Source organism: Nylanderia fulva, unplaced genomic scaffold (assembly GCF_048542155.1).
Source record: "Nylanderia fulva isolate GAGA-0341 unplaced genomic scaffold, ASM4854215v1 Scaffold39, whole genome shotgun sequence".
In the NCBI taxonomy this organism is placed as follows: Eukaryota; Metazoa; Arthropoda; class Insecta; order Hymenoptera; family Formicidae; genus Nylanderia; species Nylanderia fulva.
In genome coordinates, this window is record NW_028190466.1 from 1,493,572 (window position 1) to 1,507,701 (window position 14,130).

The following is a 14,130-nucleotide window of genomic DNA, read 5'->3' on the forward strand; positions in this document are numbered from 1 at the left end:
GCACAATTAGAAAATAAAATATGTTTATACAAATTAAAAACACATGTAATTAATAAAATAATGATAAATAAATATGTATATTGTATATACATATTCCCTAATAAAAATCGATCGTCTAAGCATTACTGTTTCACATTATAATTTTTTAGCGAATTTTTTATTTGACTAGAATAATATTTTTATGATGCTATTATTAGCTTTTAAATATTTAGCATAATCTCTGTTTTACTGCTTTGTATCAAAATATTATCTATATATTTATTGCTCATTGTCAAACATAAGGTCGCTTTCTGTATTTAAAATTATCACTGTTGTGCAAAGCTGATAACGCGCGCGATTAATTTCTCATAAACGTATGTATATATGCAATTGTATAATCTCATTTTCTAAACTATTGTTGAAAACTAAATTATTAATAATGAATAAACATGTGATGAGTATAAAGAAATATTATACCAATATACAATATGAAAATGAAGATAAGATACTGGTGAGTATAAATGTGAAAAAGATAATAATAAAACGAACTATTAATAAAGTATTATGAAATTTAGTATTAACATTAAAAACAAAAGAGACCTCTCTATAGATGTTTTTTGTACAATATATGTAACACTATTTCATATATTAATTTTTAGGAATCATTAGTACACATACATTATTTATCTGTGGACTATTTTTTATCTTTAAATTCATTTGAGGAAATTGACGATCTCGCACATAGGTAAATAAATTACATTTAAACTTAAGATACAAATAATGTGATAAAATGTAGAAGTTGTTTTTACTTAGTGATAGTATATATGTATAATGTGTTCAATTCAATTTTTTATTTAGATTCCTAAATATAGCATCACTAATGGAAAAGAATTTGAATTATTTTATGTCAGTTTGCGAACATGTAGATATAGTTCTCAATATTCTTGATTATCTCTATTATTATGGTGCGATTTTTATGCTTGAAAGTGAAACTGAAAATAACAGTACGCATAATAAAATCCTTGCAAATTACATTTTGAAAAATATATAGATGTTATATATTACTTTGTATGCGTCCCACAAGTAGTCACAATTTATTTTATCATTAGTTTTATTTTATTTATAATGTATTAATAACACTCCACTCCATTATTATAACAACATATTATAAACAAAATTATTTTGTTCTCTTTAGACCTTTATTTAATCAGGTGTATATTACTTACAATCTACTATATGTATCAAGATAATGTTATCAGCACATTTTTGGAAAGTTTTATGTAATTATTCAATATAAAAATCTTACAATTGTATTATATCAATTTATCATTATTATATTAAAATTGATATCATCATAAATAATATTTTATAAGTTATTTTATATTTTAGTACAGGGCAAGAATTGAAGTTGTATTATGACTATAAAAATGTCCTACATACATGTAAGGAAAACATTTATAAAAAATATAATTTTTATATGTACTTCATACATAAATACTTTAATATTTTTACAGATCTGCAGGTTGAAATAATAGTTTGTGAAGATTCAGATTTACATGCAGTTATTACCTATTTGAAACTTAATAGTGCTGTATCTTGTTTAAAAAAAATTTGGGTCCAAAAATCAATAAAAGACACTTTTATGTGGCATTTAAATAAAAATGTTGGATATTTGAACGTTCCCATTAAAATATTTCAATTGAAGCAAGAATTAATTACACCTAATAATGAATATATATTTAATGAAACTTGTAAACTAAATGTTGTATCTATATGGTCAGAAAATATTACAGCCGCAAAAAATTTAGCAAGATCTTTAAATGTACATTATTAAAGTTATACAACATAACATAAATTATGTTGAAATGTATTAAAATGTTTTTTTCTTATAGCAACATATTGCATTTATAAATACTTACATGGATGTTTGTCGTAACGTCGTGATTCCGTTTGAAGATATATTTCGTGCGCAATTCACATTTGGGTCTTTATTTTTACACAGAAAGATGGACAAATGTACAAAGGCTCCAATTAATCCAACTGCGCATGAAGGTTTAACATATAATTTGTTTTATAATGACATGTGGCAGAAACCTAAACAAAATACATATTGGATACATGAGAACATTTTATTTGCAAATGCAACTAGGTAGAAATAGACATACTTATTGTTGTCTGATCTTTTTTATGTAATTTGATTTTTCATTATATATACATATATATATATATATATATATATATATATATATATGGTTTAGAATAATATATTAAATTTAATAATTATTTAATTTATTGTAGGGAAGATATTATAGAGTGTGTTAAATCAGCTACAAGAGGATTCAAAAATTTAAGTACTATGTCTGATAATTCTAAAAGGCAAATGTTATCTAAGTTTGCAACCATATTAGAATGCAATGAGTATGATGAATCATCCATGAATCTTATATATATTTGCATCTGTTTATTTTTCTATGATATTTTTTTATAATTTTCTCTTTTTTCAGTGAATTTGAATTGTCCAAAGCAGTATCTAAATGGCTAAATATGTCATATGTGTATGGAAAAATGTCATTTTATAATAAAACTGAAAAATTTGAAACATTGAGAGTTTTCAGATCCAAAATTGTTATTCTTAAGGAGAAAGATGGCATTACTTTGTTTCAAGAATTAACGCAAAATTTAATTATTGGCAATTCTGTCATTGTAATATGTAATCCAGATTTATGTATTCTAGCACCATATTGCAACATGTTTAAAATGTGTGGCATACCTTCGGGTACTATAAATCTCTTGTCAATTAAAAATACAGAGTATATTAATAATTCTCCTAATTTATTAATTTCAACGCTATCTCAAGCAATTGCAGCGTTTACTGTAGTGCAGCATATCTTAATTTGTCATAATTAATTTTAATAAAATAAGACATAAGATATAGATATGGTATGTTTAGTATAATTCTGTACTGTTATATATAAGTATAAATAACTCATTAAAATTAAGATTATAATGTTAAAAAAAGATTTCGCTTATTGTTATTAAGTTTCTCAAATATTTTTATTAAATAAAATTCAATTTAAAAGATTGTGTTATAATTGTTGATTAAAAATGTGTATTAGTTAGATTTAATATATATTATACATACAATTTTTTTATGTTTAAATGTGTTCTTCTTTTTCACGTGGCTCACACAATTAATAAATAAAAGACAATGTAACAAAATAAAAACATGTGTAATTAATAATCATGATGAATAAATTTCTAAACATATGTAGAAAGAAATTCAAATTTTAAAAACGTATCATATATTTAATTGTGCATTACTTTGAAGTTTTACTTTAAAATTATAATTAAATAAATAAATAAAAGATAATTAATAAGATTTGTGTGTCTTAAATAGAAAGAAAATATTTTATAAATATTTAAAAAACACAAAAGAAAATAATTTAAAATTTATAAATAGAGATAACAAAATGACATATCTGTGTTTGTTTATGATTATTAAATTCTTTAAGAAATTTTATATATAGAATAATTAAAAATATATGAATATTCCTATAATTAAAATTATTGGTTATATAATATAATTGCGGTTATATATTCCTCTTTTCAATCTCTGTTCGATGTTTTAGTTTAGTAGTATTCTGAAATTGTTATTAGCTTTAAAATGCCTTATGTATAAGCATGATTATGTAAAGGATAATTATTATCAGTTTGTTGATGTTTTGTCAAAATATATGTATTTTTTGCACAAGCATGAAGTTTTTATTTGTGTTTACTTTGTGTTAATAATTGCTGTGCAAAGATATAATATGACCGATTTGAGTCGTAGACACATATGTAATTCGATCTTGAATCTCGTTTTATAAAATATTGTTGAAACCAGACTAATAATCATGCAGGAGTGTGTAAAAACTATTGACAAATATTATACTAATCTAGACTATCACAACAATAAAATGGTGAGCATGAATAATATATGTATATATTAATTAATTAAAAGAAATATATCAAATTAATGAAATTTAATAATTAACATTCTGAACAATAAAGAGCGAAAACTTGATACACACACACACACACATTATACATATATATATATATATATATATATATATATATATTTCTTGTATAACATTTATTACCATCTTTTATATATATATATATATATATATATATATATATATATATATATGTATATTTTTAGGAAGCACAAGAACAAATGTCAAATTTATGTAAAACATTGCAATTTAAAGAGACTGATAAGCTTTCACATAGGTAAAGAAATGCTTAAATTTAAATTACAAATAATGTATAAATTGTTTTTATCGTTGTCATATATTTACAATATATATACATGAGATGCTTGTTTTTATGTTTGTAGATTCTTTCACACAGCATCACTAATGCAAGATAATTTAAATTGTTTTATATCAGTTTGTGAACATATAGATGTTATTACCAATATTATTGGTTACCTCAATTTTACTGCTACAACTATTGAACTTAATGATATATATGGTATAGTAAGCGTTATTTTTGCAATTTTAAGAATATATTGATATTGCATATGTTATGTGTGTGCATCATAAATTTATTAATGATTATATATATATATATATATATAATTTATGATTTTATTTTACTAGTTTTAAGTAGAACAATAAATGTACTGTATATATAACAACATATATTATATATAAAATTCTTTTGTTCTCTAATAGCTGATAATATGATAATTAATATATCAATGATACTTACAATTTGCAATATGTTTCAAGACGATAAAATGCAGCTATTTTTGGAAACTGCCATAATGTAATTATTCTCAGTGTAAAAAATGTTATATTGTATTGTATATTTTATATTAATAATTAATTAATATTATATTAAAATTGACATTAAAATATCAATATTTTATCAATATATATTAATATTTTATTTATATTTTAGAAAAGAATCACAAATAGAAATATATAATAGTTTTAAACAAAATATAAGTAAGAAAACCATATATTTATAAGATATAATTTAGAATCATATCTTAATCTATAATTAATCGCTTAAATATTTTTATGTAGTGATGAACGTTGACATGATACTTCTAGAAGATTCAGATTTGTATGCAGTAATAAACTGTTTGAAATTTAAAAGCGTTATGAATGTTGTAAGTAAAATTTTGATCCAAGAATCAATAATGCAAACTTTTATGTGGTATTGTAAGAAATATTTTAAATATGATTTTGTTGAATTGAAAACATTTCAATCATTGAAAGACTTACTTACACTTAACGATATATCTATATGCAAAAGCGATACTGTGAATATAGTATCCATATGGTCAGAAGATATTATAGCTGCAAAAAATTTAGCAGAATCTTTGAAGGTAGTACATCATTAAAATTAAGTTATTACATTATAATTAAAATTATATTACATAATATGCAATTATATATAACATATACATTCATATATATGTACATATATATAGCCTATTAAAAGGATATGTTTCTTTTCAACAGCATAATGTTTTATGTATAAACACATGCATGGATTTTGAGCCTGGTCTCATACTTCCATACTTAGAGTTAAACAAGAAATCATTAGATCATTCTTTGCATTTATATGAAGTGAGAGAATATACATGTGCAAATCCAAGAAATCTAATAACGCATCAAAGTGTAAAGTATGATCTGTTTTATGATGGCAAATGGCAAACACCTGTTAGAAAACAATATTGGATGCACAATAATATTTTATTTGCAAATGCAACTCGGTATGCAAAATACATACATATGCATATATGTATATATACGTCTAGTTATTCTACATTAATTTTTAAAAATTTAAATAGTTTAATGAGAAATTGAATATATTGAATTTGTTATCATTTTTAATTTATGTTTATAGTGAAGATATTGTAGAATGCACTACTTCAGCTAGAGATGGATTCAAAATTTGGAGTACTATGTCTAATCAATCCAGGAGGCAAATATTATGTAATTTTGCATTCACATTAGAAAGTGAAAGGTATGTTGAATCATCCTATAATATCTTCTTTCTTATATATTTGTATATGTTTATTCTCTCTTCATATCTTTTGAGATTTTTTTCTTTTTTCAGTAAACCTCAATTTGTACATACAATAAGAGATATGATATATTTTTCATATATTTGTGAAAATCAAATGAATTTTAGCATTATAAATAATAATGTTGAAGTAACATTAATTTATAAACCACAAGGTACTGCTATTCTTCAAGAAAAAGATGAGCTTTCTTTGCTTAAAGAATTAACATTAAATTTGGCTTTTGGCAATTCTGTCATTGTGATATGTAATCCAGATTTATATTTTCTGGCACAATTTTGCAATGTGTTTAAAATGTGTGGCATACCTCCAGGTGTTATAAATCTCTTGTCAATGGAGAACGCTGATTTTGAATATGATATAATTAGTGACACACAATTAAGTAAAATATATTCAGGTATTTCTGTAATACAGTATATGATAGCTGCTTGTTAATAATTGTAATAGTATATATAGCATAAGCTTTAATGTTATGAGGAATTTATGTGCATATACATATATACAGGATGTCTGACATAAGGTGTCACACTGAAAATATACAAGTAAATCTTGTTATTTAGAAACAATTTTTCCTCAGCAAAAATATAGAAGCATTAATAATTTTCGAGTTATAAATGATTGAAAATAAAGGGTTTTTCGCAAACTAAGCCTTGTGAAAATAAAATATTAACAAAACCACATTCTCCAATTAATTCAAGTAGAGTTTACTTTAATAAAATTTTAATTTAAGGTTCAGTTATAAAGATACATGATGGTAAAAATTGGGAACATCCAAAAAATGATGGCTTTCCTCGACTTTTTGCTGAGGAAAAATCATTTCCAAATAACGAGATCTACTTGTATATTTTCGGTGACACTTTATGTCAGACACCCTGTATAAAACAGCATGTTCGTGCACTTTACTGAAATATTATGATAAAAAAACGATTTCTCTATCATTAATTAATTGTTTAAAAATATAAAATTAAACAAGTCTTTTAGTCGATTTCTGTATTTTATGACATTCTTCAATTTAATGTCATAAAGATAATATAAAGATTGTGTATCCAGTTATTATAAATTAAAAGAAAATATAATAAATTTAATTCAACTAATTATTGTATAATTATCTTGTTTCAATTATATTACTCACACGTGTCGTAATTAATTGTCTTCTCCTTCCTCTTCTGTAATTAATCAGCCCTTGTCGATCTTGAAATGTCTCGTCTGGTCTCGTCTTGCCGGTGAGCTATATTGCACGATGTAAAAGTACGCCATGATTGATTGTCCGTTTGAAACAATAGGCTTGTTTTCTGTCCCTGCACTAATGAACTAGTGCACACTGGTGCAACAAGTTAGAATGAGACAAGTATATTTTGTCCCACTCCAATTTATTGCAGTGTGCAGTGTGCATTAGTTCATCAATGCAGCAATAAAAACAAACCCAAAGAAAGAATATTTATTGGTTTGATATTTGGCGCAAAGTTGTACGCTCATGCGCGCGATGCAAAACACGTGTAGACACAAATGTCACGTGATTGGCTATTGAATAGAGAATTTTTTAAGCTCCGAAAATTATTCTATTTTTATATTCGTGTGACACTTGACACTGTCCCAAGTAGCAAACTGACGTTTAAACGTCAAATGACGTCATAAACGTCAAATTGACGTCTAAACGTCAAATAACATCAAACGTCAAATCGACGTCTAAACGTCAAATAACATCAAACGTCAAATTGACGTGAAACGTTAAATGATATCCCTAGATATCACTAGTAACTTTCACTGCGCGCGTGTGGTACTAGTTAACTGTCATTTAACTTGAAAACTTGCAAAGTGGAGCAAATAATCTGAATCATATGTATATTTAAAGTTCTTCGTCTTGATATAATATTTAAGTAACAATAATTAACAAAATTGCATGCGTAATAGAACGCAATCTAATATTACTGCTATCACTGAAGGTGAATTATAATGATGTGATAAAATTAAGTAAAAAAGTTTGTGGAAAGGTTGTCAATAAAACATGCAACTTTCGTATAATTTTTAATTTATTGCTACAGCGTGTCTTTTCTGAGCAATGTCGAACGACATGAACTCGAAAATTGATAAAATTATGCAAATGTTGCGCAAATGTCATCCTGATGATTTCGGTAATGAATCAAAAGTAAGAGAAACGAAGGAATCACAAGAAAAAAGTGAAGAGGAGAGGTTGAAGGAGATAAAAAATAATACAGAAAAATTGCTTGCAAATGTACCATGCAACTATGTAGGAAGTATTGAATATGCCAGTTTGAATAAAATGCAGGCACTTTGTAATTTAGCGGTAATTATATCTTTAATTAGTATTTATATATATAAAGAAGTAGATATAAATTTTGTGTTTTGAAATATATATTTGAAATAATCCCTTTAAAATATATTATATAATTAATTGTGATTAATAAAAAAATATAAACAACTATGTAATGATGAAGTATCTTGCGTTAATATTAATATCAGCTTTGCATCCTTTTTTTCTAGATTGGAGATGAACTCACAGCCATTCATCATTTAGTTGAATCTCATGCAGCGATACTTCGACAACACATTTTGCACAGATATCAAAAGAGTCAATTTTACGAGCCTATACGGGATAAGCCTCAAATATATGGATTGAATCCAACACATGTAAAGTTTGAAACAAAATTTACAGACAATAATGAATCTTTAAAATCAAAGCTCTCGGAACTACCAAAAGGTATACAATATATATATATATATATATATTTTTTTTTTGTTATTTCAATTTGTTTCTATATAAAATTTGTTACATCTTTTTGATTCTCTGTCCACAGAATGGTATATGATTCAAGTGACTGCCCAGTATGAATCTCCAAGTTCATTAAGGTATAAGGGAAAACACACCTCTACTGTGATGCATCCCATGCATATTACAATATTGCCCACAGGGCCATCTGACATAGAACCTTTATGCATAACTTTACCGAAACCAGAAACCCAGGTATCTTATGATATCTGTCAAGAGATTACAAATTTATTGGGTAACTACAGCTCTGAATTAAAAGCCACTTATGCAAATACTAAACAGTATTGGAAGATGCGGGAAAGTCAAAACAAAACAATGAAGGTATAGATTTGAATTTAAATTATATTATGCTTCTTAATAAGAAAATCCTGAAATGATTGTTTACTTACAGGTAGCTATAAATGGATTAGAAAAGATATGGTTGCGTGAATGGAGAATACTATTTATGGCTGATCCTATTGAAAATTTAGAAATTGTAGAGAATATGCATCAAATGATTGATAAATTGATATTAGATTTCAAACCTTCGTAAGTAATATTTGCTAGAATATTATTTAGAGCCTATTGCAATATGTTATTTGTACATCTTGATTTTCAATATTGTGTTGTTTTAGCACCGAAATATCAAAGCGATGCAGATGGCTTCTGAGAAAATTATCTACAAGCGCATGTTTTCTCACGCGTGAAGAAATAGCGCGTGCAGTGAAATATCTTCTTCCTGAGTACGAAAAACTGGCGCATAACATTATTTTATCTATTTATGGAAAGTTACCATTTATAAGATCTTTGGAAAGTGCAAAACGGAAAACGTTAGTTCTAATTATCGACGAGGTATACAATATTGTATCAAAAATACACATATATCTATATTAATTTATATGTTAATTGATATTAATGAATAATATTAATATTAAATATATATATAAATTAATATATATAGATATATATTTATATTATTTTAATTATATTATATTATTTATATTATTTTAATAAATTTATATTTCTGTTTCGTATAATAAATCCTTTTTATTTTCTTTTCAAGAATATGGATTATTTAGCGTTTGAAGCCATGGAAATAATTAAGACTCATCCCGTCACTCGTTTCCCGTCTCTACACTTGGCATATGCATTATTTAAAGAACATGAAAGCACTATGGTAGAAGGTTGTAAAATAATTACAACTAAAGAAGATATGGGAGTATGTATGGTGAATCCATCAGGCGATCTAGAAAAAATGGAGAAACGTATAAAGCTTTTTATGAATTTTTGGCTACCAGAATGGAAAACTTACAAAACGGAGCTTAATGAAGAGTTGTTCGAAGATGCGCTAATAAATCATGAGATTTTAATGTACAAAAAAACATATTTCTCAGTAACATTATCATTATCATCACCATTCATTTAATTGTATCTTGTACTTTTTCTATATAGGTATACAGGTCATGGCAGTGGAATAGATTATTTATCTGGAGAAGAGATTGAAAGAATAAAAGTGAGATCCACTGTTTTATTATTCGGTTGTAGCAGCGTGAAATTACTTATGATAGGCGGAAGATATCCACCTTTCGGTATTTCAAATCAATATTTAATAGGATGCAGGTAAAGAAAAGGATGTATTGTTTATTTCTATACCATAAGTAAGAATTTTGTTTAAATTTCAAAATAAGAAATTGTTTAAATTAATTTTACTTTTAGTCCTTGTCTCCTGGGCATGCTGTGGGAAATAACAGATATTGATATTGATAAAATGACTACACATTTTATGAGTACTTGGATTCCTTCGTCATCTGAGAAACCATGGAGTGAGGTGGATTTAGATAGTTGGAGTTCCGGTACTTTAAGTCAGTATTATAAAATAAAAGTCGTTTTACATTTCCTTTTCGTAATATTCGATGATAGTGTTATAATAAAATTTTATAGAATTCACGAAGAAAGTAGAGGGGAACAAAATGGAAATAGAGCCAGAAATGTTACGGGCAGTGGCAAAGTCTAAAGAGAAATGCTCTCATTTTATGACAGCAGCTGCAATAGCAGTACGAGGCTTACCAATAAAAATAATTTCTTCCTGATATTATAGATAAATATATATTTTTTTATTTGTTATGTATTGATAATTCAACCCCCCCCCCCCCCCCCCCCCAAGGATCCACTAGTGTACACAAGCGATTGCAATATAAGACAGAGAATTTTAGTAATCATTTAAAGCAAAATTTGTATTTTTTTTTTTTTTTATTTTAACGTGAAAGTATCTACAAAAATGCGCAACGCGCTATATAAATATAATTAACGTATAGAAATGAAGTGTACTGTTCATACAAGTGTGTTTTGAAAAATTATTAAAAAAACCTTTCTGACATACATATGTTTCGACCTAATATTATTACCTGCACTAGTTCGTGAGCTTAGATTATACTTTTTTGGTCACATAATAATCTGCGGTTCTGGTACAGACGTAGAAATACTCTTATGCGGTAAAACTTGTCCGCCGTTAATATATAATTCGTCCTTCACAATAACGTCTTCCCCTAGTACAGTTGTACCTTCCATTCTCACCCATCGTCCAACAACGCTTCTCCATCCAACTATACATCTGCGTGTTTAAATGATATTGTTAAGGCTTCTTCATGTCAGATTGTGACGACAGAGGCGAAGAGTCAGGCGCCTTAATTACTTTGACATTAATTTTGTACATATACAGAATGTCTGACATAAAATGTCGAGGACGATTTTTTGCATGTTCCTAATTTTTGCCATCATGTATCTTTATAACTAAACCCTAAATAAAAATTTCATTAAAGTAAATTCTACTTTAAATTAATTGAAGAATGTGGTTTTGTTAATATTTTATTTCCGCAAAGCTTAGTTTGCGAAAAACCCTTTATTTTCAATCGCTTATAATTCGAAAATTATTGATGCCTCGTTATTTTTGCTGAGGAAACATTGCCTCCAAATAACAAGATCTACTTGTATATTTTTGTGACACTTTATGTTAGACCCTGTATATATAATACTTGCCCATCAAGCCATGCGTGCTCCTTTATCACAGCTGCCTTAAGAATAGTGCTTCGTTTGATACAACATCCATCAGCCAGAGTGACACCAGGCCCAATCGTGACGTTGGGTCCGATTCTGCAATCCTTGCCAATCGTAGCCGTTGGATCTATCAAGACGTTTCCCACTATTTCTGGTCCAGAATAAAGTTGCTCAGGATGCTTTTGCCTTAATGAGGCAAGATACATGGACATTCCTGAAGAACACATGAATATCAGTAAATAAGCAAATTGACTTGTACAACACGTATTATGTATATAAAACACTCGCCTGTTAGAAAATCCTTGGGTTGTCCCACATCCATCCAGAAGCCTAGCAACTCCATCGCGTACAACTCCCCATCCTGAGCCATGTTTGGAAAAACTTCCTTCTCGATGCTGGTAGGTTTCAATTCTATTCTGTTCAATACGCTCGGATTAAGGATGTACAGACCTGCGTTTTGTCAATATAATTTAATTTTTTCAGATGCCTATGGATCCATAAGTTCTATGTAAGGATCTATTTTTACCTGCGTTAATTTTGTTAGATATAAACTCTTGGGGTTTCTCGACAAAACTCTCAATTTTTCCATCCTCTTTGTACACAACCACGCCGTACTTGGACGGCTCTTCTACTTTGGTGACGACTATAGTCCCTTCTTTACCATGATTCTCGTGAAATTCGAGGAGCTGTTTAAAGGGAAAATCGCAAATAATGTCAGAGTTCAAAACGAAGAACGGATCATCACTGGCACACAAATATTCACGCGCGAGCGCAAGCGGTCCAGCTGTACCCAACGGCTCCGGTTCGTGAGAGAAGATGAGTCTCACTCCCAATTTCTTCGCCTCATGAACCAACTCCTCCTCCATTTGCTGCGCCCGATAGGAAACAGCCAATATCACCTCCGTAACATTTGTTTGTACCTAAAAGCGTTTGAAAAATATATCAATGAATAATGAAAATTACACAAGGTATCCCATAGGAAAATGCTAAACCTAATAAGGTCATTTTTCAATTTTAATTTTAATGCATCCAGTTATTGAGAAAACAAAAATTGTGTTGAAAAGAGAAAAGTCTGCAGTTTATTTTGTTGATCAAAAGTAATGAAAAAAATGCTGATATTCACATAAACTAATAATAAATTATAAATTCAAATGGTGCCTTCTTTGGAAATATTTATCATTAGTTTACATATGTAATTATTAGCACTTTTTTCATTACTTTTTATTAACAAAATACAGTAATATACAAATTTTATTTATATCTATTAAAAACTGTAGACTTTCCTCTTTTCAACACAATTTTTGTCTTCTCAATAACTCCATGCATTAAAAAATAACAGCTGATTAGTTTCAGTATTTTCCTATGGGACATCCTGTACTTCTACAAACTCTTGATAAATTAATGGATCAAATTACAAATATTTCATACCAGTGCTTCAATCTGGTGCAGGAGCATCGGTTTATTTGCAAATTCAACGAGTGGTTTGGGCCTGCTTAAAGTAAGAGGTCGCAATCTGGTTCCATAACCACCTACGAGTATTAAAGCACGCATGGTCTGTAACTTTTTTCTCTTTTCGTGCATTCCTGGGAATCCTGTAACAGTTACAACAAAAAAAGGAAGGAGTAATTTATGTTCTGAGATAATAAAAAATTGTGATTAATTCAAATCTTAATCTAGCATTGCATTTCTTAGTAAGATCATTATACTTCATTATTATTAATTAAACTTAGTAATAAATTTATTTATTATTACTTGGTAATATTTTTTTTTTCAGGATAGATATGCGATGCTACTTACGTGCAACGTTGTCTTATTGATGAAGCAACGTGGTATATCTCTGCGATAACTAATGCCACGTAATAAGATACGAGCTTGTAATAGATGCAGCTACGTGTTTACGTGCATATTCGTGATTGCGGCAGTGATAACTTCCTGGCGCGAATATTTTACCATCGACACGGTTTAAAAAAAAGCAAATAAATCGCTCGAGCACTCGTAAACCTCGCTTATTTCTTTTACATGATAATTACAGATAAAGTGCTTCACAAATCTCCGTTGTGGTTAATTAATTTTCTAGCAATCTCGTTGGACGCCATGTTTCCACATCCACCTGCCGGCATCCCGTGTCATCTGACAGCTGTCATCGCCGCCTAATGTCACTTTTGACAACTGTCATATTTTGCTTTACCAAAGATTAAATGACAAAAAATTCTCTTGTATAAATATCTTTATTTTAAGATGATTT

At 27.8% G+C, this 14,130-nt stretch overlaps 4 protein-coding genes and 1 long non-coding RNA gene across 5 annotated transcripts; 3 read left to right on the forward strand and 2 right to left on the reverse strand.

The window, feature by feature from the left end:
* Positions 1-309: 309 nt before the first annotated feature.
* On the forward strand, positions 310-2,959 carry LOC114944571 (uncharacterized). Its single transcript, XM_029320538.2, has 9 exons — positions 310-490; positions 639-724; positions 838-983; positions 1,175-1,259; positions 1,369-1,421; positions 1,494-1,801; positions 1,872-2,128; positions 2,278-2,397; positions 2,484-2,959. The coding sequence occupies exons 1-9, from the start codon at positions 356-358 to the stop codon at positions 2,884-2,886; spliced, it is 1,593 nt and encodes a 530-aa protein (XP_029176371.1). The 5' UTR covers positions 310-355; the 3' UTR covers positions 2,887-2,959.
* LOC146721988 (uncharacterized) lies at positions 821-7,453 on the reverse strand. Its single transcript, XR_014925406.1, has 3 exons — positions 7,197-7,453; positions 1,899-2,073; positions 821-971 (listed from the first exon to the last, which is right to left on the reverse strand). It is a non-coding gene; the product is annotated as an uncharacterized LOC146721988 (long non-coding RNA).
* LOC114944596 (uncharacterized) lies at positions 3,742-7,109 on the forward strand. Its single transcript, XM_029320584.2, has 9 exons — positions 3,742-3,938; positions 4,184-4,254; positions 4,361-4,497; positions 4,701-4,794; positions 4,930-4,976; positions 5,058-5,362; positions 5,499-5,752; positions 5,887-6,006; positions 6,100-7,109. The coding sequence occupies exons 1-9, from the start codon at positions 3,873-3,875 to the stop codon at positions 6,497-6,499; spliced, it is 1,494 nt and encodes a 497-aa protein (XP_029176417.2). The 5' UTR covers positions 3,742-3,872; the 3' UTR covers positions 6,500-7,109.
* A 411-nt stretch (positions 7,454-7,864) lies between the features above and the next one.
* Sse (extra spindle pole bodies like 1, separase) lies at positions 7,865-10,955 on the forward strand. Its single transcript, XM_029320572.2, has 10 exons — positions 7,865-8,007; positions 8,107-8,369; positions 8,567-8,783; positions 8,881-9,173; positions 9,244-9,380; positions 9,467-9,683; positions 9,895-10,202; positions 10,284-10,451; positions 10,548-10,693; positions 10,773-10,955. The coding sequence occupies exons 2-10, from the start codon at positions 8,124-8,126 to the stop codon at positions 10,919-10,921; spliced, it is 1,881 nt and encodes a 626-aa protein (XP_029176405.1). The 5' UTR covers positions 7,865-8,007; positions 8,107-8,123; the 3' UTR covers positions 10,922-10,955.
* Positions 10,956-10,963: 8 nt separating this feature from the next.
* Positions 10,964-14,023, reverse strand: Gmppb (GDP-mannose pyrophosphorylase B). Its single transcript, XM_029320552.2, has 6 exons — positions 13,683-14,023; positions 13,314-13,477; positions 12,412-12,805; positions 12,174-12,335; positions 11,868-12,099; positions 10,964-11,442 (listed from the first exon to the last, which is right to left on the reverse strand). Exons 2-6 carry the CDS (start codon positions 13,464-13,466, stop codon positions 11,274-11,276), a joined length of 1,110 nt encoding a protein of 369 aa, XP_029176385.1. The 5' UTR covers positions 13,467-13,477; positions 13,683-14,023; the 3' UTR covers positions 10,964-11,273.
* Between the last annotated feature and the right edge of the window lie 107 nt (positions 14,024-14,130).

Bases quoted from the DNA above. Each gene is read 5' to 3' on its own strand.
- LOC114944596 (XM_029320584.2), top strand. From the start codon at position 3,873: ATGCAGGAGTGTGTAAAAACTATTGACAAATATTATACTAATCTAGAC. The intron at 3,939-4,183 runs GTGAGCATGAAT...GTATATTTTTAG, and splicing joins ACTATCACAACAATAAAATG to GAAGCACAAGAACAAATGTC. The intron at 5,363-5,498 runs GTAGTACATCAT...TCTTTTCAACAG, and splicing joins ATTTAGCAGAATCTTTGAAG to CATAATGTTTTATGTATAAA.
- Gmppb (XM_029320552.2), bottom strand. From the start codon at position 13,466: ATGCACGAAAAGAGAAAAAAGTTACAGACCATGCGTGCTTTAATACTC. The intron at 12,336-12,411 runs GTAAAAATAGAT...GACAAAACGCAG, and splicing joins ATCTAACAAAATTAACGCAG to GTCTGTACATCCTTAATCCG. The intron at 11,443-11,867 runs GCAAGTATTATA...TTAAACACGCAG, and splicing joins GAGCACGCATGGCTTGATGG to ATGTATAGTTGGATGGAGAA.
- LOC114944571 (XM_029320538.2), top strand. From the start codon at position 356: ATGTATATATGCAATTGTATAATCTCATTTTCTAAACTATTGTTGAAA. The intron at 725-837 runs GTAAATAAATTA...TTTTTTATTTAG, and splicing joins ATTGACGATCTCGCACATAG to ATTCCTAAATATAGCATCAC. The intron at 1,260-1,368 runs GTAATTATTCAA...TTTATATTTTAG, and splicing joins ACATTTTTGGAAAGTTTTAT to TACAGGGCAAGAATTGAAGT.
- Sse (XM_029320572.2), top strand. From the start codon at position 8,124: ATGTCGAACGACATGAACTCGAAAATTGATAAAATTATGCAAATGTTG. The intron at 8,370-8,566 runs GTAATTATATCT...CTTTTTTTCTAG, and splicing joins AGGCACTTTGTAATTTAGCG to ATTGGAGATGAACTCACAGC. The intron at 9,684-9,894 runs GTATACAATATT...TTTCTTTTCAAG, and splicing joins TAGTTCTAATTATCGACGAG to AATATGGATTATTTAGCGTT.